A 24,646-nucleotide genomic window follows, 5' to 3' on the forward strand; every position below is an offset into this window, starting at 1 on the left:
AATATTTACAAAATGTTGGTTAAAAGCATTTGCCAGTGAACACCCAGCAAGTTCAGTACCATTGTACAGAAATGTTTCTATTGAACTGAAGAGGCGATTACGATAAAGAAGATAATGTAGTTGCTTCCACACGATGTCAGTGCGTTGTTGTGCTGCCTTGAACAGGTAAAAATGACAACGCGCTCTGGCGCGCTTTAGTTCTTTTGTTAGGTTGTTGCGATAGCTTTTAAATATTTCAAGGTCCTTCTAGTCCCTACATTTTATGAATTTACCATATAAAACGTTTTTTATCTTAATTTTACAGAGCAAATTTCTTGTTATCCAAGGCCTCGTTATGCGCTTGTTTGTTTTAGTAAAACTGAAAGGAAAATGTGTCTCATACAGCCCAAGAAACAACTCAATAAAAGTGTTATTAGCCCCGTCAGCACTATCTCCACACAGTACACTGCTTCAATTTGTATTTGGCACAGCGGTCTGAAAAGCGCTGAGTCGATCTAAAGTTATTTTTTATACTAATGTGCGATCATTCCTGCAAGTTTTCTTCGGTATACTTTTGAGAGAAATGAATATTGGGAAATGTTCACTCAAATCGCAAGCAATGACGCCAGCTTTTATATTATCGATTGAGCTTTTTGAAATAAACGAATCAATTAACGTTTCAGATTGGAGAGTAGCACGTGTAGGTCCACTGACAACATATGCACAACCATTTGTCCTGATTAGCGAATCGAAATTTTTTTTTTAGCAACGGTTTCCGCGCTCATATTAATATTAAAGTCCCCACCACAAATTACATTACATATTTCTTCATTAACAAAAACCAAAAAAGACTCGAAAAATTTTTAAAATTGATTCAAAGTTGCCTTTTTGTGGTCGGTACACAACAGCAAATATATTCTGGTTATTTCGTATACACATCATTTCATAATCTTGAGTGATGCAACAATAATCACATACTAGTTCACCAGAAACTCTTTTTGTCAAAATGGCTAAGCCACCACCGCGTTTCCCTTCACGATTTATGTAAAAAGTGCGGTATGTAGGGAGTTGTAGTACATCAGTTTCTTCAGTGTAGCAGGTTTCTGTAAGCATGACTAGATTGAAAGAAAAACGAAACTGATCAAACAGTACCTCAAGATCTACAGCTCTGCTTTTCGCAGACTGAACATTTAAATGAAAACAAGTCGTGTGTGAAATATAATCTGCACCAAGATAGCTTATCAAGTTTTGCGGTAGAACCAACGCGTTAATTGCCATAAAAAACTTAAAAAAAACGAGCAGAGGATATTGTCGTTGGCCGTCCTAAGATAGAAATTCTCGTATATGATCTTGCAAAAATGCCCGTTTTTACCATCGTTAAAGTGACTTTTGGAGATAACATCGTCGCGATAGCCCTACTCAGATCGTGTATCTGCAACATGGCAAGTAAACTGTCGGGTTTCATTATGCAAGAATTAATAAAACAAAAGTTTAGTGCTAGGAGTTCTTATTTAATATTTTAAAGATCGCCTTCGTGCACAATTCGAATTGTTGGTGCGCCTTCTTGTTTCCTCACGTATGAACAACCTTCCTTGTGCCGAATAACCTTGTAGCTGAGGTACTTTGCCTTTGATTTAACATCGTAGAACAACTGCCTGTCCGACCCCGTCATGTTTTTTTGTAGGTACACGTTGCCATCATCTGCTTTCGACCTTAACGTCTTATTGTTTTGAAGCATTTCGTTCATTTCTCTTCACAAAGCGCACAATCACAATAGGCGTCTTTTTTTTCTTAGTTGGATCACGGTGGATTGCCTCTACGCTATCTTTCGTTAGGGGTGGAAGTTCTATCGGATCGGCGATTTTGTTAAGTTTTTCTAGCAAATTTTTATTGATAGCTTCTACAAGACCGTGCACTTTGAAATTATTCCTTCGCCCTTACTGTTCCAACCTGTTTATGTTTCATCTGTCCATGGTAGTTTTCCACTACCACGGACAGATGATATCCTAGACGAGCTCACGGGATCTAGAAGTAGATCCCTTGATCTCAAGAGCGGCTACTGGTGCGTTTTCGTACTTTCATTGGGCTGCGAAAAAACTGCACACACCGGCAACGCGCTGTTTAAATCCATGGTCATGCCCTTTGAGCTATGCAACGCTCCCACAGCATTCCAACGTTCAATAAAAGAATCCTCGAGGAACTAACCAGGTCCGCTTGCCTTCCGTGTTTATACAACATTGTTTTCTTTGGAAAGACGTTTGCCGAATACCTGACTAACCTCGAGTTGGTGCTCCAGAGACCTCAAGAAGAAAATTTGAAGTTGATCCCTTAGAAATGCACCCATTTTGCTTGGGACGCCCGATATCTAGGAGACGTTATTGCAGCCAGTGGCGTCTCTTCTTATCCACTGAAGTTATCAGCAATCACCGACTGGCTAACTCCAGCACAATGTGGTGACGTTCTAAGCTGCCTCGGCCTGGCGACGTACTACCGGCGATTCGCTTCTGGTTTTTGAAGAGTCGCCAAGCCTCTATATGCCTTAATCGAGATGTCCAAGGTATTCAAATGGTGTGCTGAATGCCAAGACTCATTTGACACACTAAAGAGTGCGTTAACGTAGCCCCCAGCAATGGCTTACCCAGGAGACAACGCGCCGTTCATTCTGGACACAGATTCGACCGATACCGCGGCAGGTGCGGTACTGTCTCATCAATAGGAAGGCCATGAAGAATAATTGGCTACTACAGCAAACCCTTCACAAAGCCAGAACAAAACTATTCCACCACAAGACGCGAAGTTCTCGATATAGTCAAGGCTCTTTCCAATTTCAATATCTATTTGCGTGGCAGGAGCTCCACAGTTCGTACAGACAACGCAGCGTTGACATGGCTTCTTTGTTTTAAAAAAACTTCAGCTCAAGTTGCCCGCTGGCCAGAACATCTACAGCAGTACGGCTTCGAGATTAAACATTGTGTGGGATAACGCCATAGTAACACTGACGCCCTCTTTAAGCGTCCATCTAGTGAGGGCTCCTGTCGAGGGTGTAAGAGCATGAATCCTCGTAATTCGGGCCTGAGTCGCACCCTCTGCCCTGTCCCCGTCTCCAACAGCATGTGGTCACCGCAAGATATACAAGAGGCCCAGTCACGTGATCCTGCTGTCAGCCTGTGCGTCCAGTGGAAACGAAACGGCCGTCGGCCACAACGTACTGAGATCTACCAGCTATCACCAGCAGCATTAAGCTAGTGGGCCCAGTGGGACACACTAGAGTTACGTGACAGACTTCTGAACCGAAACTGGGAATCACAGACTGGTGACCGAGTCGTGTTGGAACTGGTTGCATCATCCGAGTTCCGCACCCAAATATTCCGACAGCTTCACATCAGTCCTGAAGGAGGCTATTTTGGCGTCAATCGTACCCTTCAGAAGATTCGAGTGCGTTTCTACTAATTGCAGTGCCACAAAGTTGTCAAGTTGTGGTTCCGTCAGTGCGACCTGTGGGCTCCGCGTAAGGGCCCACACAAAAAAGCACACGCGCCATTGCAAGAACGCGTCAGTAAAGCACCATTTGAGCGGGTCGCCATGGACGTTCCAGGTCCCCTATCACAAACACAACCTGGCAACAGGTTTCTTCTTGTCATAGTAGACCTTTTCTGATATGGGCAGAAGCCATCGAAATTCCTGACTAAACCGCCCTTGTCGTTGCAAGTGCTTTGCTGACTAACTTGAAAACACGGTACACCCCTGTTATTACACTCAGACCAGGGACGAAACTTCGTGTCACAGGTCTTTCAAGATGTCTGTCGACTGCTTAACATTACGAAAAGAAGAACGACGCCACTGCATCTACAGTCCAATGGCCTCATGTATCGTTTTAATCACGCCATAATGGAGCGTTTGGCGATGTTCGTCAACAACCTTTAAGACGACTGGGACTGCTTCGTCCCTCTGTTCCTCTACTCCTATACGAACCGCAGTTCACGAAGTCACCGGGTATACACCCGCCATGTTCCTTTTTGGACGAAAAAAACGAATGCCGTGCGATCTCGCTTCTCATGATCGCCAAACTTTTCCTATGACATCGCGTCGTATGTTCGTAGCTTGATGGTGCGTCTTAAGGAGGCATACGACTTCGTTCGGAAGCACCTGTCTATCGCTTTCCGGCGATTTAAGGCACGATACGACGAGCTCACCACAAATAAATGTTTCAACCGGGAGACAAAGTGTGGCTTTACAATTCTCTGCGAAAACGAGAGCTTTCGCCCAAGCTACAGTGTAACTTGCAAGGACAATTCATTCTAGTCACGCGCTTGAACGATGTGCTATATCTCGTGCAACGCAATACTCGTTCGCGCGTGCTTGTGGTTCCCAGAAACCGGTTTGCTCGGTACGAGCAAAGCGTTTTGTGTCAACCGAAGAAGAAGAGAGATTCAGATTGAAAGGACAGAGGGGGATCACTAGGGGCGAGATACGCTTAGAATAAAGCGTAACAGTATATATCAATACCACCACCTCTACCGTGATCACGGATCTAAAAATGCTCCTATCAATCGAGAATAAATTGATTGTATTGCAAAGATCACACACCGATTTTAGTGAGAACGAAAGCATCTAGTTACAACGAGCTATTAATTACTGCACGAAACTCATCCCAGTGTTTACGCAAACTTCGGATCTTTACATAATGAAGTGTTAAAGAGTTGTTAGGAAGAGGACCCAAAAGCTGAATAAATGAACTGTTGTCCGGAACAGAAAAACTAGTGGTCACGTTTACACCAGCTGCAGAAGGTCGTTTTTTTTGTAAAGATTCGAATGGCTGGCGCGCCTTCAGCTTCCTTAGCAAAAATCTTAGAGTTCTTGGTCTACACAAAGCGGTATCTTTCTGTTTTGCCACCGTCCTCACCAGCCAAAAAAGAAAACTACTTATTTGCAGATGTAAGGTTGTCATTCCCGAATAACTCGGGTTGGTTTTCTGACAGACACAACCTCTGGAGTCTAGCAGGCGCCGCCAGCCAAGCGTCTTTTAGTGTGAGAGAAAGGGGGTAAATCAAAATAACCGGAACTGAGTCAGGCTTTTTGGTCAGACAGTGAATTGCCAGGATGTCCAACGACTGAGGTGTTGGAAGGTTAAGTGGCTTAGCGAGATCGCTTATGTCCTTCATTACATCCTCAAAATCGGGGAGCGGAAGACCATGCAGTTCCATGCTGAAACGGCGGCTGTATTGCTGCATATAATGAAGCTCTTCTTTCAGTCGTTCAATGGTCTCCGACGGCTCGGTCATTCTTGCCTTAACAGTGTTAACCTCCTTTTGCAGATTTTTAACTGCTTCCTTATTCGTCACAACTAGAGCGAGCACGGAATTGTACTTCAAGCTAAAAAAGTCAACGGTTGCTTGTAGTTTTTCGACCGTGTTGCGGAGCTCTTCGACGGCTGGTTTTAAGACCAAGAACTGATCAACCTTAGAGGGTAGAGGCAACAGCGTGCACCTACTTGTCCTCATTGAGAGGAGCTGGTTAATAGTGGCATTTATTGATGCCTGCTGGCGGGTGAAATGTGCATTATCTACAATCTCCTCCCTACTGCCGTCAGTAAGGGCGAAGCCCTCTACTGAAACGTTGACATTAACAGCTGATGCCCTGAGGGCGGCGCCGGTACGGCAAGTGTAAAACTTCCAAGTGTCTCGCCTGACAGCGCCCATTTTTGCGCTGATTCTGCGACGCTGGAACATTATTTACCAAGATGGTAACCCCTTCGGCAAGAGGCACAGGTCAAAGGTCTGCCTTCTGCCGGCAGAGCGCGAGCACATTTCACGCAATCAACCATTAGGGAAGGGCAGGTGAACAGCAGTAGTACAACAGAGACACCAGTCACTAGGCACTTCTAGAGCAAGTGTAGAACGAGATGGGTGGGAGCATAACTTCCTTTATACTGACAAAGCCTGGCAGATCGCTAGACACGCAGTCGACGAAAGTGAAAATGTAGTGCGGTTAGAAAGTTCTACGCGCCGAACCTTCTACGCCGAACGCTCCAGAAGCCCACGCGGCTAAAAAGGCGGCTCCGCGTGGCAAGCCGGAGTCAGTTTCGCCCCAGCGTTTGACTCTGCTGTCACGCCGACTTCGACGCAAGCGACGCTCTGTTCTTCTTCTTTGTGTTCTCTTTATTTTGGGCACAAGTTCGCCCCATTAAATATTTAGTTTTTTTCAGTTATTAACGCCTCTTCAATTGTCATTCGTGACAAGATGATGCACTGCTATTTAGTTACTCTCTCCGTGCCCACTGGCTTGCCCGAATCCCAAGGGACGTGGAAACCGCAAAAAAGGTAGACGCTTAAATATGATTGCAGGGCCCCTTTAATCACTTCAAATTTTCTGCTCGTCATTCATAAAATACTGTCGATACCTGGAGATTTGCTGGGCTTTAGGCTAGGAAGGATTTCCCTAAGCTCTTTTTTCAGAGAAAAGACGGATATAAGCGGAGATAAGACACTATTGTTTACAGTACATGAATTAGGGTATTGTCCTGTAATACCTCCTACTCGAGAACAAAAATTGTTAAAATGATAAGCAATACTCTTTTTATCAGTAAACAATTGAAAAAGAAGGTAGCTATCAGCATTTTTACTGCACTTCGTACCATAAAAATATTTTATGAGCGACCATGTTTTTTTGTGTCAGAACGAGCACCCTTAATTTCTTTTGCCTCAAGGATAATGGCATTAACCTTAATTTTATATTGCTTAAAATTCAACTGTAGCATAGTGTTACCGGGAAAGCGTTTCCACTTTGCCCATCTGAGGTCTTTTCTTTATGATTGCTAATATTGTCACGGGTGGTGACTAATAAACAAGAAATAAACAGGAATAAATAAACGTTTAATGTGGCGAACTTGTGCCAAAAATAAAAGGGTACAAAAGAAAGATAACAACAGAGCGTAGCGGGCGTCGAAGGCGGCGAAGCAGCACGATCAAACGCTGAGGCGAGACTGACTCGACAAGGTCGCGGGCGGCCTCTTATCTAGAGTACGTCGCTATCTCGAAGATTCGGCGAAAGCGGCTCGAGCGTCGCGTGATCGGGGCGAGAATGAACACGCGCTTTCTAGAAAACAAAAGCAGAAGATACATAGATATAAATAATAGAAGTTACGTGCGTGCGCTACATGAATAAACGGGAACTTTCTGGAGGTCCGAGACCGAGCGTTGCTTTCTCAGCCCTGCGCGCGGCATTACTCCCCCCTTTAAAAGTGCATCGCCCCGATGCAGTGTAAAACAAAACAAAATAAAAAAGAACGATAAACTCAAGAGTCTTTTGGAGCATGCACATAAGGTCCACAGTCCTATCGAGCGTAGTACGGCTTCAGGCGCACGACGTGGACGACCTCAGGTCGTGGTGGGCGGCGTGACGATGTTCGTGTTCCGTCGGGCATCACCTCGTAGTTCAGCTCGCCGAGGCGACGAAGTACCTTGTATGGTCCAAAGTACCGTTTCAGCAGTTTCTCACTGAGGCCGCGGCGACGGATGGGCGTCCAAACCCACACCCTGTCTCCGGGCTGGAATGAACGTCCCTGCGACGAAGGTTGTAGCGGCCCGCGTCGGCGCGTTGTTGGTCTTGAATCCTGAGTCGGGCGAGCTGGCGGACTTCTTCGGCCCGTTGAGCAACCACCTGGGCGTCGTCGCTCTCACTGTCAGCTGGCTCATGGGGCAGCATCGCGTCCAGCATGGTCGTTACTTTGCGCCCATGCACCAGTTGAAAGGGTGTCACTCCGGTGGTCTCTTGTACGGCCGTGTTGTAGGCAAATGTGACGTACGGCAACACCTCGTCCCATGTCCTGTGCTCCACGTCGACGTACATGGAGATCATGTCGGCGATGGTTTTGTTGAGTCTCTCCGTCAGCCCGTTGGTCTGCGGGTGGTACGCCGTGGTGCGACGATGGCTGGTGTGGCTGAGACGAAGGACTTCTTGCGTCAGCTGGGCCATGAATGATGATCCACGGTCTGAGATCAGGACTTCGGAAGCGCCGTGCCGGAGGACAATGGACTCGATGAAAAACTTGGCGACTCCAACAGCCGTTCCTGATGGAAGGGCTTTTGTCTCGGCTTACCGCGTGAGATAATCGGTTGCGACGATTATCCATCGGTTTCCTTGCGTCGACGGTGGGAAAGGTCCGAGTAAATCCATACCGATTTGCTGGAATGGGGCAGATGGCGGCGCAATAGGCTGAAGAAGTCCTGCCGGTCTCGTCGGTGGCTTCTTCCTTCGTTGACACTCGTGGCAAGATCGGGTGTAGTGGTGTACTGCCTTCGCAAGCTTGGGCCAGTAGTACTTTTCGCGTATCCTCGCAAGAGTCCTGCTGTAACCAAGGTGTCCCGCCGTCGGGTCATCGTGGCAGGCTTGAAAAATTTCTTCTCGAAGACTGGAAGGGATCACCAACAGCCACGCCGTGTTGCTGTCGCTGAAGTTTTCCTTGTACAGTACGCCTTGTCGGATGGAGAAGGTTGGCAGTGTTCGAACAAAACCGCGGGGAACGGCGCTTCCTTGCCCCTTTAGGTGTTCGATGAGTGCTCGCAGCTCAGGGTCGTCTCGTTGGAGTGCTGCCATGTCGCTTACATCCAGAGCGCCGAGGAAGCACTCATCGTCGTCCTCTTTGGTGCAGGCAGGACCGGCCTCGACTGGGGCCCTTGACAGGCAGTCGGCGTCATTGTTTTGGACTTGTACACCACGGCCATGTCGAACTCCTGCAGTCGTAGGCTCCACCGAGCGAGGCGTCCGGAGGGGTCCTTCAGATTCGCCAGCCAGCAGAGCGAGTGGTGGTCTGTGACTACGCGAAATGAACTTCCATACAGATATGGGCGAAACTTTGTTATTGCCCATACGACAGCGAGGCACTCCTTTTCGGTCGTTGAATAGTTCCTCTCCGCTTTAGACAGCGTCCGACTTGCGTATGCGATAACTCGCTCGGCTCCGTCCTGCACTTGGACTAGTACCGCACCCAGTCCGGTGTTACTGGCGTCGGTGTGGATCTCGGTTTCAGCAAACTGGTCGAAATGGCCAAGAATCGGGGGCGTCTGGAGTCTTCGTTTGAGCTCGTCGAATGACCTCTGGTGTTCTTCTGTCCACTCGAACTTTACGGCGTCCTTCGTGAGGTGTGTCAGCGGTGCGGATAGCTTGGCGAAGTCTCGAACAAAGCGCCTGTAGTAGGCACAGAGTCCGAGAAATCTTCTCACGGCCTTCTTGTCAGACGGCGGCGTAAATGCAGCGACGGCGCGGGTCTTCTCGGGGTCAGGTAGAACACCCTTGTTGTTCACGACGTGTCCAAGGAACTTTAGTTCCCCATAGGCGAACCGACACTTTGTTGGCTTGAGTGACAGGCCGGCGGTCTTGATGGCTTGAAGCACGGCTCGAAGTCGTCTGAGGTGTTCGTCGAAATCTCGTGAGAATACCACGACATCGTCCAGGTAGACGAGGCAGCTCTGCCATTTCAGACCTGCCAGCACGGTGTCCATGACGCGCTGGAAGGTGGCTGGTGCTGTACAAAGTCCGAACGGCATCACTTTGAATTCGTATAGTCCGTCGGGAGTGACGAAGGCAGTTTTCTCCCCGTTCACGTTCGTCGACTTCAATCTGCCAATAACCACTCTTCAGGTCCATCGACGAAAAATATCGGGAGTGGCGCAGTCGGTCTAACGTATCATCGATGCGGGGGAGCGGATAGACGTCCTTCTTTGTCATGGCGTTCAGTCGACGATAGTCCACGCAGAACCGCACGGTTCCGTCCTTCTTCTTTACAAGGACGACTGGGGACGCCCATGGGCTCCTTGAGGGTTGAATGATGTCGTCGTCGAGCATCTCCTGGACTTGATCTTGAATCACTTTCCTTTCCTTTAAGGAGACCCGATACGGCGACTGGTGGACAGGAAGTGCGTCGTCGTCGGTAACAATGCGATGTTTCGCCATTGGTGTTTGGCGAATCTTTGATGTCGTGGCAAAACAGTCACTGTATTCGGCAAGGAGATCCATTAGTTGCCGGCGCTTAGTCGCTGGGAGCTCGGGGTCAATGTCGAGCGGCGGCGGCGTCGTGCTTTTCTGCTGTGGCGACGAGGTTTCCTCGGAGATTGCGGTGACCACCGCTGGCGCTTGAAGCTCCTCGACGTGGCCCACGGTGGTACCCTTCGTTAGGTGCTGCGGCTCCTCTCGAAAGTTCGTCACAAGAACAGTTGTACGTCTTTCTTGGAGATCCGTTACGCCTCTTGCGACGCCAATTCCTTTTTCGAGGAGCAGTTGGACGCTGCCTTTCAGAAGAGCTTCACCGTGCATGGCGGCGTCGGCCATAACGGTGACGAAAACACACGACCGCGGCGGTAGGTTCACATGGTCGGCGATAACTCGGATCGCGGTTGATGTTGTGTTGGTCTCCACCGGCGGTAAAACAGGTTTCCGCAGCGTCAACTGGTTTGCCCCGAGGTCGATGACGGCGCCATACTCGCAGAGAAAGTCCATTCCGAGGATAACGTCCCTCGAACAGTCTTGCAGAACGACGAACTTCACAGGGCACGTTTCACCGTGGATCTCGACGCGAGCAGTGCATCTCCCGACTGGCGTGATGAGATGTCCTCCGGCGGTTCGTATTTGGGGTCCATCCCACGGCGTCATGACTTTTCGCAGGCGGCGAGAGAGCCTCCCACTCAAGACTGAGTAGTCTGCTCCGGTGTCCACGAGTGCCGATGAGTCGAGGCCGTCAATAACAACGTTTAAGTTGTTGGACACCGAAGCAGGAGCGTCGTTGTGATGCGTATCGTCGGGAGAGTGGGAGCGCTATGTCGTTCGTGGAGGCTCTTTACGTCGGTCGTCTTCGGCAACTCCACCTCCAGGGGTTGCCGCGCCTAGTTTCCCCGGCGAGGAGCGAGGGGCGAGAGGCTTTCACGTCGGGGTCGGTGCATCGGCGAAGCTGGACGTCGCGGTGACGGCGACCGGAACTCTCGGCGGGACGCAGGCTCGGGGGATTGGGGTCGTCGCAGGTACTCGTCGATCTCCCGAGGGCGTTCACCATACCGGGGGCGCGGGTCGCTTGGGTGGAATCCGCGCAGCCCGAGTCGACGGTATGGGCATCGGCGGTAGGTGTGGTCTGCCTCCCCGCAGTGGAAGCACAGAGGGCGTCGGTCGGGCGTTCGCCACACATCGGTCTTCCGGGGTGCACGGGGCTCCTGGCTGGCGTACTGGGGCTGGTCGTCGTGGCGTCGGTCGTGCTGCGGCGCAGGAGACTGACGTCGGGGCGGCGCGACATAGGCGCGAGGAGTAGGCGGTGGCCGTCGGGCCACTGCGGCGTAAGTTAGCGCGGGTTCTTCGGAGACTGCTGCGCTGATGGGAGCCTCTGGTTGAATGGCTCTCTGCACCTCTTCCCGCACGACCTCAGCGATGGAGAGCGAAGCTGGTCGGTCCGCGGCGGGTAGTAGCTTTCGCAGCTCCTCCCGGACGACGTCGCGAATGATCTCGCGAATGCTTGGGATGCTGGACCCAAGGTCGCAAGCGGACGGCGGAACCGCGTGACGCCGGGTAGCCTCTGGTAGTGGCTGGCTCGGGCTTGCAGGGCACGCTCGATGTTCGTTGCCTCGGCGACAAAGTCTTCGACAGTTGTCGGAGGGCTGCGGACAAGGCCACCAAAGATGTTTTCTCTCACGCCCCGCATGAGGATTCGTAGCTTCTTCTCCTCTGTAGCCCGAGGGTCGGCGCGGGCGCTCAGGCGCAGGACATCCTCTACGAAGCCGGTGACACTCTCGTTGGGGCCCTGGGTTCTGGTTCGCAGTAGGTCCTCGGCTCTCTCTCGGCGGTGGTGGTTGATGAAGGTAGCCTTGAGATCGTTCTTGAAAATGTCCCACGACGTCAGGGAGGACTCATGATTCTCGTACCAGTGCTTGGCAGTCCCCTCAAGCGAAAAATAGACATTGTGTAGGCGCTGCTCGTCCGTCCAGCAATTGTGGCGGGCAACGCGTTCATACTGGTCAATCCAGTCTTCGACGTCTTCGTACTGCTCGCCGTGGAATGGAGCCGGTGTCCGAGGAGCGACGGGTAGGTAGACGACGGCAGGAGCGGCGGGGGTCTGCGACTGGTTGGCCATCGTCGGCTGCCTGGTCCTGGGTGGTAAAGGTCCGTATTCCGGGTGTAGCCCTTGGATTCGGCGACTTGATCGAGTCTCGATCTGGTCTTCGTTGGGTCCTCGGGAGCTTGGGTTCGGACTTGCAGTGCGGGAACTTGGGGGGCTGCGCTGCACGAACATGCGGTACCCCGCACCTCCACCAAAATGTCACGGGTGGTGACTAATAAACAAGAAATGAACAGGAATAAATAAACGTTTAATGTGGCGAACTTGTGCCAAAAATAAAAGGGTACAAAAGAAAGATAACAACAGAGCGTCGCGGGCGTCGAAGGCGGCGAAGCAGCACGATCAAACGCTGAGGCGAGACTGACTCGACAAGGTCGCGGGCGGCCTCTTATCTAGAGTACGTCGCTATCTCGAAGATTCGGCGAAAGCGGCTCGAGCGTCGCGTGATCGGGGCGAGAATGAACACGCGCTTTCTAGAAAACAAAAGCAGAAGATACATGGATATAAATAATAGAAGTTACGTGCGTGCGCTACATGAATAAACGGGAACTTTCTGGAGGTCCGAGACCGAGCGTTGCTTTCTCAGCCCTGCGCTTTCTGAAGACACCTATCGCTGGTCTATGTTATATATTTTTTTTTTAATTTTTACATCACGTGTAGCCACTTTCTAAAAAGATGAGATTGAGCTGTGAACTATTCGTAACCGTCAGCTGGGTATATAGTTAAAAAACGTCTTCCAAATACGCTGCTCCACAAGCTCATCGAAGTGTCTCGGATCGGCTATTGACAACTCCTTCTTAGCATTACCACAAGTCAACGGCTGAGATGACTGTGTCAATGAACAATGCACAAAATAATGGTCACCAAGTTTACCGAGCCAGCACGCAGCGGGCTAATCATTGGCCATTGGCTGGCAATGGTCTTTTGGAGAGGGGCCAGACAGTGACCAACCATTGGCCACTGTCTGGTTTTTAAAGATTGCCCACTGGATTACTAGTTTTTGAGCTTGTACTTTTATTTGATCAGTGTTAGAAACTACCAGTTGGCCAGATACAAATTTCTTCCGTGTCGCCTTCTGAATTGTACCTTCTAAGCCCCATTTAGACAAAACAACAAGAGAGTGAGACAATGGTTATTGTGGGACGAAGTATGTCAATATCAGCATCGTCGTTTACATCGTGAATTGCCGCACGGGGGTCAGTAGATGGAGAAAAGAACCAGTGAGAGCAAAGGTGTGCTTAAGTGCAGCGCAACTACTGCCGCCTGTTGGAAGGGAAATCTTAACTCGGCCATGGACCGAGTTAACATTTATGAACATAGCCACAACCCTTCTTTTCCCATTGGACCTGCATGAAAAAATGCTTGATAGCTTGTTATTTTATACTTAGTAAGACGGACCGAGGAAACGTTAATGTCAGTCAGCACGAAAGCATTAAATCAAGACCAGAAAGTTACCCTAATATTTTCGAATGCTTTGGATATGATCATTGGTGATTCGAAAATAATTGTCTAGGAAAATTGTGAAAGATGTATGTAATTATGAAAAGGAAACAGAAGTGCGAATGTCATAACAGTCCATAATGGAACAATCCTCTCTGGATCTATCTTTTTAGGTTATCAGTTTAGGATCTCGTTCACAGCTGATGCGCATTGGGGTTGCTTCCTCTCGCCGCTTGCCCAAGATTTCGACATTTCAGACCAAATACTCTTGATGCTTTTCTACATTCGCTGTGTGTGGGATTTCCAAAACAGGTTTCGATGGTTGACTCGGGTGAGGTTCTCATAAAAATAAAGCTAGGGTAAAGTTTTCGCTTGTGAGAGTTTGCGCAGACCACCATGTGCTTTCAACCACATCTCTCGTGCCGAGATGTCAAAAACAGAACCAAAATCGTGAGGAGGAGGGGGATCTTGTCAGTTTTACTTTATAGCCTGTGGACAGTTAATATGTTGAAAGGACGAAAATATGTGATTGCCTGCTTTACGTAAGGTCATAACGAATTATTAAAGGTCTTCCTTGGTTGACACCGGCATGCCATGGATTTCTAGTTTGGACAGGTGGTTCAAGTGTTCAGTGTCTTTTAACTAGACATGTATATGGGAAATAGATGCGGCGTGCTTGGACATATCATTTTTGAGTTGACTCAACTCTGATTTCAGGTCTGTAATTCTCTTTTTACTTGTCGTCTCGACAAGTAGCTGGTCATATTTCTCCGAGTTGAAGTCCACGGTGTCCTCCGGCTCGTTCATGGTTGCCTTCGTTTCTCGAAATGCTGTTTAAAGCCACGAGGAGCTGCAGCATCTGTGAGGGCGGCAAAGCCTGTATACTCGCGCTCTCCTTGATCGGCCAAGACTGCAGAATGTTCGCTAGGGTCGCCTTTGTGAAGCGGTAAGGAACAAGGCATTCTGGTCGCTGCATTGTTTAAGTTGGTACTGGCCATCCATGAAATACCGTCCTGGTACATGTCTCAATTTGTTGCCGCCTTCGTCGTCAAAGACGATTTCTTTTCCAATAAAAACGAGGCGCACAAACTCCGCGATCGACTCGTCGGCCGCCATGAAACTCCTAACTCGCGTCGAGAAGCTTCTCGAGGCTGCGCCGGAGCTAACTTAAGATCCCCAAGAAACGAGTCAAGCATTTCATCAAGTAGAGAAGCGTTTGGAGTCGAGGTCGATTTATAAAGCGCAAAACCAGCACCTTGTGGAATTTGGAGTTGAGTTGCGAGCCAAAGCCCGTTTATGAATTCGGCTGTTACTCTAGCACTGTACACATTTCAGCTGCTCCTTCTGGTTGATAAGGGAAGCTTCCAATGCAACATTTCATAAAGCCGCAACTGGAAAAGTACCGCGGTGCCGTAGTACCGCCTTTGAAAAAAAAAAATCTTTTGAAAACTTTTGCACGAAAACCCTAAGAATAGACGATGTACGAAATCGATTGAACGTCCGGCAGACCACTGTGCACTGTAATCTTTTTTGCGTCGACATTTCTTTGCCGTTTTGTCAATTTCGTAACGTTGTTATCAATTGAGGCCCACAGTTCGCCGTCATCGAAGCTCCCCCACACCTGCGAGTCAAGGGTTAGTATTGTTTTACGCTCTTTTGGGGCATGTACGTGCTCGCCACACCGCCGGTCACTGGTTTGTAGCCGCACCCAGCATGGCGGAGGCACACTTCACCTCGAAATTTGGCTTTGGGTGCAGGCAAAGGCACATGAGCGGGAGTCTGGTTTTCGAAAGCTCTTTTTCTGCGCGAGTGTTTGTGCGAGCGAACGATTCTAAGAACTACGCTTTCGCGCCTTGGCCTTTGCAAGTGCCGAAGCCAACTGGTGACACGGAGCATGTTCTTCGGCTACCCACTAGATGGCGCTGTGCAGATCGCATATGGTCTATTCTAGTTATTCTCAAAGAAAATAACTTAACAGTAAGACCTTTTGCCTGATTTCAGCGCCATTATTCTGACAGCTTGCATTTCTACATTCAAGAGGTCACTTAGCTCCTGTTTCCTTGATTCAGAACATTATTTAAGTTTTTTTTTTTGTTTTCTTAAGAATAATATTATGTGTCTATATTTAAAGTAGATTGGTAGTGCTGTGATGTGAAAACGCTACGGGACGTTGTATAGAAATTCGTTGCTTAGCGAGGTTCCTAAACGAGTGAAACATTAACACCGCCGATCTTGTTACTTTGTAGTGAAAGTTTTTTTGTTTTTTTAATAATGAACTGAAAGCTTGATTTCTATGTACTAGTGGAAAGCCTAACGGGATACGAACCTTCTCAACAACACATGTACAGGGATACCATTGTTTCTATATTCTTTAACGGTTTATATATCTCATACTTTTCTATTAATTTAAGCATTAACTAAATATATTCCATTTAATTGATTCAAATAAGCGGCACGAAAACAAGCGAAAATATCAAACCTTTATTTCCGCAGTATGCATGTAAAGTAAGAAATCCGAAAATGGGCAAAGAAGAGTTGGTTTCACAAAATGATTGCAGTTCGATTTGCCGAGTCAAATTTTACGTGCCACCAGCTTAAACATGAATACGTCTGAATTTCCCAAGAAAGAACCAAGTTCCTTGGGTTGGTATGTTTCTATCTTAAAGCCGGCATCAGTGACAGATTCTTTCAGTACAATTTCGGTGAGGTTCGAATAAGGAAAATCAACGGTTCCTACGGGATAGCTCTTTACGCCACCGGCGCCCATAATGACAAGCAGACCGCCAGGTTTCACGAGTGGTGCTACATTGCAAATCACCCTTCGGAAAGATTCGTGGTCTGCTGCGGCCGCGTCCAGGCATCCAGAGGAAAAAACGACGTCAAAGATTTCCCTGTGTTCCATCGGGAGCACCCCGGGCTCCAGCACATCGCAACGTATTACCTTGCGGATGGCTGTGCGTGTGCGCTGGAGTATTTCCAACGCCCCCTTCTTGATGTCGCTGGAAAGCAGAACGAAGAAGTGGTGGTCAGCTTTTATGCAGTTGCGTATTGTGACGTTAAGATACGCGCAAAAAGCATAAAATATCAAGACTTGCCCTACTGTAAAAAAAAAAAAAAAAACATTTGGTGCCTTTATGAAAGTAAACGGGTCCATACCGGTAACAGTGTAGCCATACCGGTCACCAGTTTGAAAAAGGGGTCACTCGTATGGCTCAAAGAGTCTACCATATAAGCCATAACGGTCGCTTATTTGGGCAAACAGGCCACTCCTTTGGCAAACGGGTCACTCGTCTGGGCTGGTGGGCCACTCGTTTGGGCAAAGTGTTCGCAGTTTTGCTCATACCGGTGCAAGCGGGTGACCGGTGACCGTCAAACTGTACCGGTTTAATCAAATGACTCTTCGGAGTCCGTATGATACAGAACGTGTAGATCGGCTGTATGGGTACGCCTGTTTGAGCCGTGGCAGCCTATGTTTCCGGAAGGCCGGCAGCACCGGTTCATCGATTTCAAATTGCCCGCGTTATGCAAGTAATTATATTTATATTTTAATCGCGCTGATGTTCGCTTTAACTGCAACTGCTATAAGCTTTTCTTTTTACGTAATCGCGCGACGTTGGCGAGCCGATATTTTTGGCAGAACTTTAAAACTTCGGCGTTTCCGTTGGCTAAATCTACTTATTCAGCTCGCATCTCCATCGCAGAAAACGCAACCGCGTGAAAGAATATACTTCTATCTGTCTAGGCTGGAAAAAGCGGTGAAGAAACTGCATCGTGACGTCGCCAATAGGGGGAGCCTAATCTCCATCGCCAACAAACTACATAGGAAGAGAACTGCACCGTGAATTGTCCGGTGACGTCTACGAACAGTGGCGACTGTGTTGAAACTACATCGTTTTTTTTTAATTTTTCCCTACAGAGAATTTCAGAGAATCGATGGGTGGGCTCGCGGACACAAGCTTTGAGCACGTGAAGCGAAAGCTCGCGCTGCAGAACCCAGGGATCCTGGGTTCAATCCCCGGCCCTGCCCATTTCAATCTGGATGAGCATCTCACCGGCGTGTGGTCGTTTATCACTACTGTGTGACGCATGTTAAAAACCACAGGCTAGCCTAGCAGTTGTATTGCACTGGCTAAATTGCTTACGTACAGTGGGTAACAATGTCGCCATGTTCAGGCAGACTAACCTCCTGCTGTATAAACGACTAACGACAAATCTTACTTTTCGACTTTGTTTGACTGCGTTACTGCAACTTCTCTCGTGCTGCACGAGAAAGAAAAAAATGTTCCTTCGGGGGTTCAATTTTCGGTGAAGCAGGCAGCAAAAAAAGAAGAAAAGAGAATATTTCCCTCAAGTTGGGTTCGTAGTAGAAGAGGAGGAAAAAGAAAACTCAGTTAGTCCCACGGTGTGTACGGGCTTTTCTTTATGTGTATGTTTATTCTAGTTCAGGTGGCCTTACCTGAAGTAGTTGCTTTAAAATAAATCATACATCTCTCTTTCTCTCTCTACCTGAAGTATGAACTAACTAGCTGAACTTAAGCCTGTTACCGTTCTTTGCTTGGGTTTTCGCTCAGCCAAATCGCTTACATCGGGTGCACTCAAATGAAAACACAATCGTGCTGAATCGCGTAAGAGTATTTAGAATATTAGTCGATCACGCCGCTGAGCTTGCATCGCTCGAAGAACTTCCTTTTTGTGAGCGCCTTCTCTGTTTGAGTTTACTGGAAATACAGCCACTTCGATCCGAGGCAATCGATGATTGCGTTGGTGACATCAACAAGTACGCGACTCACAAAGCACTGGTGAACACCAATGTTTTCGTCGCTCCCGACGGTTCCCTGGAAGCCGCGAGAGGCGTAGAAGCGTAGAGCTGCGAGGATTTGTTCTTCGACAGCCAACACACGGGGCCCTTCGCGACGCCGCTGGAGCTTTCCGCGAAGCTGGTCGCACAGCCAGCGAGTCACCGCTTTGTTCAGCCGGTATTCGCCCACAAAGCTCGCATCGCTCGTCTCGAAAGCATCCCGGTAATCTCTAAAAAAACTCGATCTGCTGGCACACCCAAGAGTAGAGATGCACATGTTAGGGCCGCCATCTTTTACGATGCAGAACGATCTCAGGCTTTGTCTTGACCACTCAGTTAACTGCATCGTCAAAGTGCATTGTGACGACATATTGACGTCACCGCCAACTGCATCATTTTACGAGCAAAGCTCGAACTGCGTAGGGAAAAACTACATTTCAGCGTCATGTCATGTGACCCGAGAGATTAGCCAATCAGTGCCCAATGCAGTTTTCTACATCATTTAGTTTGGGTTCCAGCATAGATAGACTAGATTCCGTTTCACCTCAATTCAAGACGTAGCAAAGGTAGCGCCCGAACACGTGGCTGCAAGAACATTGAACATTGCTAGAGCACGCCCGCCACAGCAGAAGTCAAACTACGAACTCGCGCTGAGCGCTTTCTTGGCTCGGGCGCAACTCTGGTGGTCGGCGCCATTTCCGGCGTTCGACCTTGCTGAATGCGCGCGACTCGCCTGCTTTCCGAGGCTGTGCAAACGTATTGTGCTAGACTAGACTGAGGAGAGGGCGCGGGGGTGTCCCGGTGTCCTGCCCTGCGCCTTGACCTCCTTAACCGCGCTCCCTTTCTCCTCTCCGGTCACCTGTCAAGTGACCCGAAGGAGAGGAGGGCGCCAGCGCGCGCGAGCTACACGTTGATAAGCATCGTGCTGCTCCGTCTCACCCTACGATGGACCAAGGCCCGAAGGGTGGCGTGCGGAGCACTGCCTTAGAAAAGGTTGCCTCCGCATTGCGAAAGAGTGCGCGAAAAAAAATCCGATACGCAGACTATGAAGAGCACTAATCTAACGCAGATGGTTCTCTGTTATGATAGCCCGCTCTTTTATATTTGTGAAAGTAAGGTACGTGGAATTAAGTTTCATAAAAGTTCTTGCCACATTTCGTAAACGTGTCAACTGTTTGGAGAAGTTGGACGGCGCGCAGGCAACACTGACATAAAACTGTTTCGCCTTAGCCATAACAATCCAATCCAATCTAACTTGTGTGTACGTAAAACACACCCAGGCCCGCATCTCCCTTCCGCACGCGGTCCGTACTTACGCTGCCGTGTCGAACACTCTATCCGACCTATCCTTCTCTTCTTAATTGCGACTGGTTCTGATCATGGGTTCTCTTCGCCCCCTCGCTTCCAGACGGTATTTAATCGTTTCAATAGTCTTCAGTCGTAGCAAGCAGACGGAGCTGCCGCGAGGGCTCAATAAGCAGACGAAAAACTCGCCTCTGCATGACGCGTCTCGGCGCTCTGAGACGTACGACGGAGCAAATATCCCCCGTGGTTTCTAACAGGCACGTGATTGGATCTGACGGCCTGTAGCATCGGGCTTTAGTCCATTGCAGGATGAGATGGAGTAGAGTTTTAGTGGCAAGAGCGGCGGCCGCCGTGTGAAGGTTTTGCGCGTAGACGACACCGTAGCGCTGCTGTTCTGAGCCCTAGGAACGTGCCGCCGTCAGCCTCGTCGTCGGCGCTGCTTGGCGTGTACTACTGTGGTTCGACTGGAGCTTTTTGCGACGCCGAACAGTTGCTAATATGAAAACTTGTTGGTTTTCTTTTGGACTAGTGCCTCTACAGTGCGTGCTATCCTCTACTTTCATTATTCGCGTGTTTTTGATGGAGATACTTTGTTTAATATCGACTCCCCCCCCCCCCCCCCCCCTTCAAAGTACTGACAGGTCGTTTAAGCAACGCTATCACTTATGCTGCAAGCTTTTTAGCTCCGAAAGAAACCACGCGATACTGATATAACAAGGAAAAATAGACAGGAAAATTCTAATAAATCTTTTAGTTTTTTAATGGTGAGAGTAACATTAAACTGGTGTATTGTTTTTTGTCATCGTGTTACTGGTGCGGGGACCAGCGTTGTGTAACGTGCAAGGCTGAGTGCGTTTGGGAACGGCCAAGGTGCCACTGCAACTGGCGAGGATATAGCAAATTATCTTTTTTGGAAGGCAGTCTATGAAGAAAAAATACCTCAATTGGGAGTACATGAAGCATTAAAATACAATAACAACAAAAGCTTCAAAAACGAAAAAAAAATTATTCTCAACTAACTGCTTTATGAATTTTCAAAAGTGGCAATACACTTCACCTACATACACAGCAAGCACATGACAGATATCCAGCAACATACTACGCAAAAAGACTACAAAATAGTCATAATATATTGCAGCATAGAATCCTAACCTCTTCGCCATTGACGATGTGCAGATAGCCCCGAAGAATAAGACGCGGTTCAAAATGTCTCTCGCACACCGCTAATGTCTCGGCGAGGCGTTTACCTTCTAGATTAAGATCTTTTTCCCACTGTAGTCTGCGGGACTCCTCCTTTGACGCACAAAACAGCGACGGCTTACGATCGCTGGGGCTTCCCGGGTGCCCTTGTTGGCCGGGTAGCCCGTACTTGCATCCTGGCGCGAAGCAGTGTGTGTGTCCGTCTTTTCCCATTGCATTTATGACCGAGGCAGTAACGGAACGGTGAAGACTCTCCACAACTACACCACAAAGCAAAGCGCTACGGTGTTACGTTCGGGAGAAGCGTAGCGCCTGAGCTTTGTCTTCTTCCTCGAATGCCTCGTAAACTTTTCGGCAGACTTTTGTTTTATATTTCGCTAGATTTTCTACGTTATGCAGAAAGGGTAAGTGTGGGCAACGACTACAGTGGATGGCGAGATTACAAGGGGGCTTGCTTTCATGGCTGCCGCAAGTTCGCGTGCACGGTCATTGACAAACCTACCCGTCTGACCAATGTACACGAAACTGCAAGTCAGCGGTGTCTCGTATACCACTCCCATGGCACACTCAGCATATTTGGTTCGATGTTTTACGCTGCATTGCTCTTTATTAGTCTGAAGAGTCTCGATTATCTGGTACAGACGTACCATTTTATAGGTGGCTGAGAATACTACCGGAATTTCGAAACGCTCTGCTACTTTCTTTAAATTAAAGCACATGTCATGGAAGTAAGGAATAACTGTCCGTCCCATTTTAGGATTTAATCTTGCCAGTTGGATGGCCCCTTTGAATTTATCTAACAATCCTTCCGCAACTTCAGCCTGGCACCTTTGTGGAAAACCTGCCTTTTCTATAGTTGTGAAATCTTTAAATTAAAACTGTCTTGCACAGAGTTTTGGCAAGCTCGTTTTAAGGACACCTTTAGACACGTGTTAGCAATGCTCATTTCGACTATTTTTTGAGTGCGCAGACTCGAACGGCAGAATGCATTTCCTACATCCTGGCTTCTTCTCCCAACATTTGTGGCCCTCGAGAAAGCGAATGTTTTTGTCTAGGAGCTGCAGTGTCCCTCCTACGGGCTTCTCATGAGTAAATCTCAAACCGTCAGAGCGTGAAAAACACATATAGCATCTCGGGTACAACGTGGTCCACCGATCACTCTACCATATCACTAACCACAAGGTATAGTCGCCAACGCAGCCAAAAAACTTCACCCTGCTACTGATCTCGGAATTTTCAGCAACGGCGATGTCGCAATTACTTTAAAAAATGTCGCACAGCACCGGCGCGAGACAACACCCGAGGAGCTTTTGTTTTTTTCCACTCTTCTTTGCTTCTCTCTTTTTGTCGTTTTTATGTATTTGACTATAAACCAGCTTGCCCGAATTGCCCCTCTGCAACATGTGGCATCACGTCAACGTTTTCCGCCGCGCATATTTTATGATTCCCGGTCTTCGTCACTATGAATAGGCTGACATATTTGCTCAGTATTATCACAAAAAAAAAAAAAAAAGATCCAGGGAAGTTAAGTGGTTTTAGCAGTAAAAAGTTGAAAACGAGCCGAAGCGGACGTTGGAACTGTAAGAATCACAAGGATCTGGGAGGTCGAATATGAGAGCCACAGATGAATTTACGCCAACGCGGTAATAGGTTGCGAATCCCTATGTACCTATAGCCTTCGAAGGCAGCAATGTGCTCGGCAGTCAGGCTCCAGTCAATGGCGTCTTCTTCCTCGTTTATCCACTTGTTGATTTCCAGCCTGTTGCCTTCGACGAGGTCGCTCAACACGATGTGCTTGAATCTACTGGAGGCCATCAGCGAGCTCAAAAGGACCGGGCCGCTACCCAACTCCAACAGAGTCTCGCCCTGAATAATATCTACGAAAAGCAAACGAGAGTTTTATACAGACCCAAATTCATTGTGCAACAAAAGTGAAAAATTGCATTGCCTCATTCTTGTTTTAAAAATAAACCTTGAGCACAAATATTACGTTTTTCGTACTCACAATTTATGTGTACACGAAAGCCCCGTTGGGACGGCGAACACCTCGCCCAATTGAAAACCGAGGTAAGAAAGTTACTTTGTTTCAAAGCCATCGGTATTTTGGGTTCTTCCAAGGTGCCCGCTCTTCACTAACGTGACGCCGCCATGCTACTCGGGCACGTGTGTGCGCATGCCATGGCGGACATTAAACGTGACTTTAATCGTATAGACAACTATAGTCACTGACACGGTGAGAACGGTGGCAAGGAGCGTCAGGTGTGTCACCTCCAGGTTGAGCGGTCTACCGCAGAATCCCGAGAGATAACCCACCTAACATCAAGAGCAAATCAGTTGAAAATATGGAGTGGCCTAACTTTTGGTGCACAATGAAGACAATTTTAAAGCATTACTATTTTTAGGGCATGTTCCTTTCAAGCTTGTTATGGGGGCGAGGGGCAACGAAGCAAATATAACTTTACTTCCCAGCTAGCAACGTTCGCTTATATACCGCCATAGCTAACTAGCCGCATTTACGCCGAGGTCATCATTGACCCCAATACTACTATTACTAGGAGTCGAGGGTATATTTTGGTTTTTAAAAAAAATAGCAAATCAAGCCAAAAATAGGGGTGGGCTATCTTGCGAAGGTGGGGCATCTCTCGGAATTTTACGGTACTTTCGACAACGCTTCGGTGTACCATAAACCTCGAGCGCGCGCGCTCTGCTAGAGAACCGCGAAGGGAGTGCAGCGTGCGTTAGGGGCCGGTCGTTCCAGATGACACGCACGCGTTTCTCAGTTTGTCATTAACAGGAAAGTGATCTCTGCAAACATGCGTGTTCCTAAATTGGTAATTTGAGGAGTTAAAATCCGGAACTAAACGAGTTAGATTCCGAACGCTATATAATTACCCGACTGAAAAAAAGTGTGAAGTTTTTCCATTTGGGAAGAGGAAATTTTTCCAGTTAAATGGTCATCCAGGTATGACCGTGCCAGAAATTGTTCTTTGTAAGCATTCCTGAGGGCTTGGGATGCCATGCTTTTTACACTGTTTGAAGTGGAGACCCTGAAAGCGAATAAAAAATGTGCTTAGCATATGAGAGTTTATTTATATACCAAGGGTAATTATACTGCACTTTCACAGGACCCAGAGTCTTGTTTAGCTGTCTTCAATCACAGGGCAAACCTCACAGACATTGAAACATCATGGATCATGTTCGGGGAGAAACTGCACTCTCTTATGAACAAACACATACCCACGAAAAACAATAAAGAGGGAAAGGCTGTCACAAAGCATGGGCTACTCCAGAACTTTTTAAAACTAATAAAACGCCGATACAAAGCGTTCGGTAAATTCTGTAAAAATAAGTCAGAACTAAACAGAAATAGGTTAAAGAGCTTGTCATCCCAGTACAAGTTACTTGCAGAAAAATGTAAAATCACATATTTTCAGAAGCTAAATAGCAACTTTTCCAACAACAAAAAAGAGTTTTGGAGGTTTGTGAAGAGTAACAAGAAAACTGACACTACCATAACGGCACTTCTTTCCGAAGGAACTGATGTCACTGATGATACAGCAAAAGCGAACTGTTTAAATGAGCATTTCAAATCTGTGTTTAACGCCAAGATACCACCTGGGGACACGTCACGTTTTGTAAATTTAGGTTATCATCCAATGTCGCCGCTTATCATTCAATAAAAAGGAATTGAAAAGCTGCTGCTTAGTCTCGACACGTCGAAATCAACCGGACCTGACGGCATTCCTGCTGTCGTGCTTAAAAACTGCCCATCTATCTTGTTGTGCTATCTGCAGATTATTTTAACAAAAAGCTTAACTGAGCGCAAGCAT

General features: G+C 48.0%; 1 protein-coding gene and 2 pseudogenes across 1 annotated transcript; all 3 read right to left on the reverse strand.

The window, feature by feature from the left end:
- Positions 1-737: 737 nt before the first annotated feature.
- LOC121838269 lies at positions 738-1,444 on the reverse strand (annotated as a pseudogene).
- A 3,454-nt stretch (positions 1,445-4,898) lies between these two features.
- Positions 4,899-5,803, reverse strand: LOC121838270 (annotated as a pseudogene).
- Positions 5,804-16,085: 10,282 nt separating this feature from the next.
- LOC8054072 (nicotinamide N-methyltransferase-like) lies at positions 16,086-24,051 on the reverse strand. The gene is made up of 4 exons (XM_029981550.3): positions 23,984-24,051; positions 23,709-23,863; positions 22,486-22,693; positions 16,086-16,512 (listed from the first exon to the last, which is right to left on the reverse strand). The coding sequence occupies exons 1-4, from the start codon at positions 24,049-24,051 to the stop codon at positions 16,086-16,088; spliced, it is 858 nt and encodes a 285-aa protein (XP_029837410.3).
- Between the last annotated feature and the right edge of the window lie 595 nt (positions 24,052-24,646).

This window comes from Ixodes scapularis, unplaced genomic scaffold (assembly GCF_016920785.2).
Source record: "Ixodes scapularis isolate PalLabHiFi unplaced genomic scaffold, ASM1692078v2 PGA_scaffold0__279_contigs__length_252992795, whole genome shotgun sequence".
Taxonomy (NCBI): Eukaryota; Metazoa; Arthropoda; class Arachnida; order Ixodida; family Ixodidae; genus Ixodes; species Ixodes scapularis.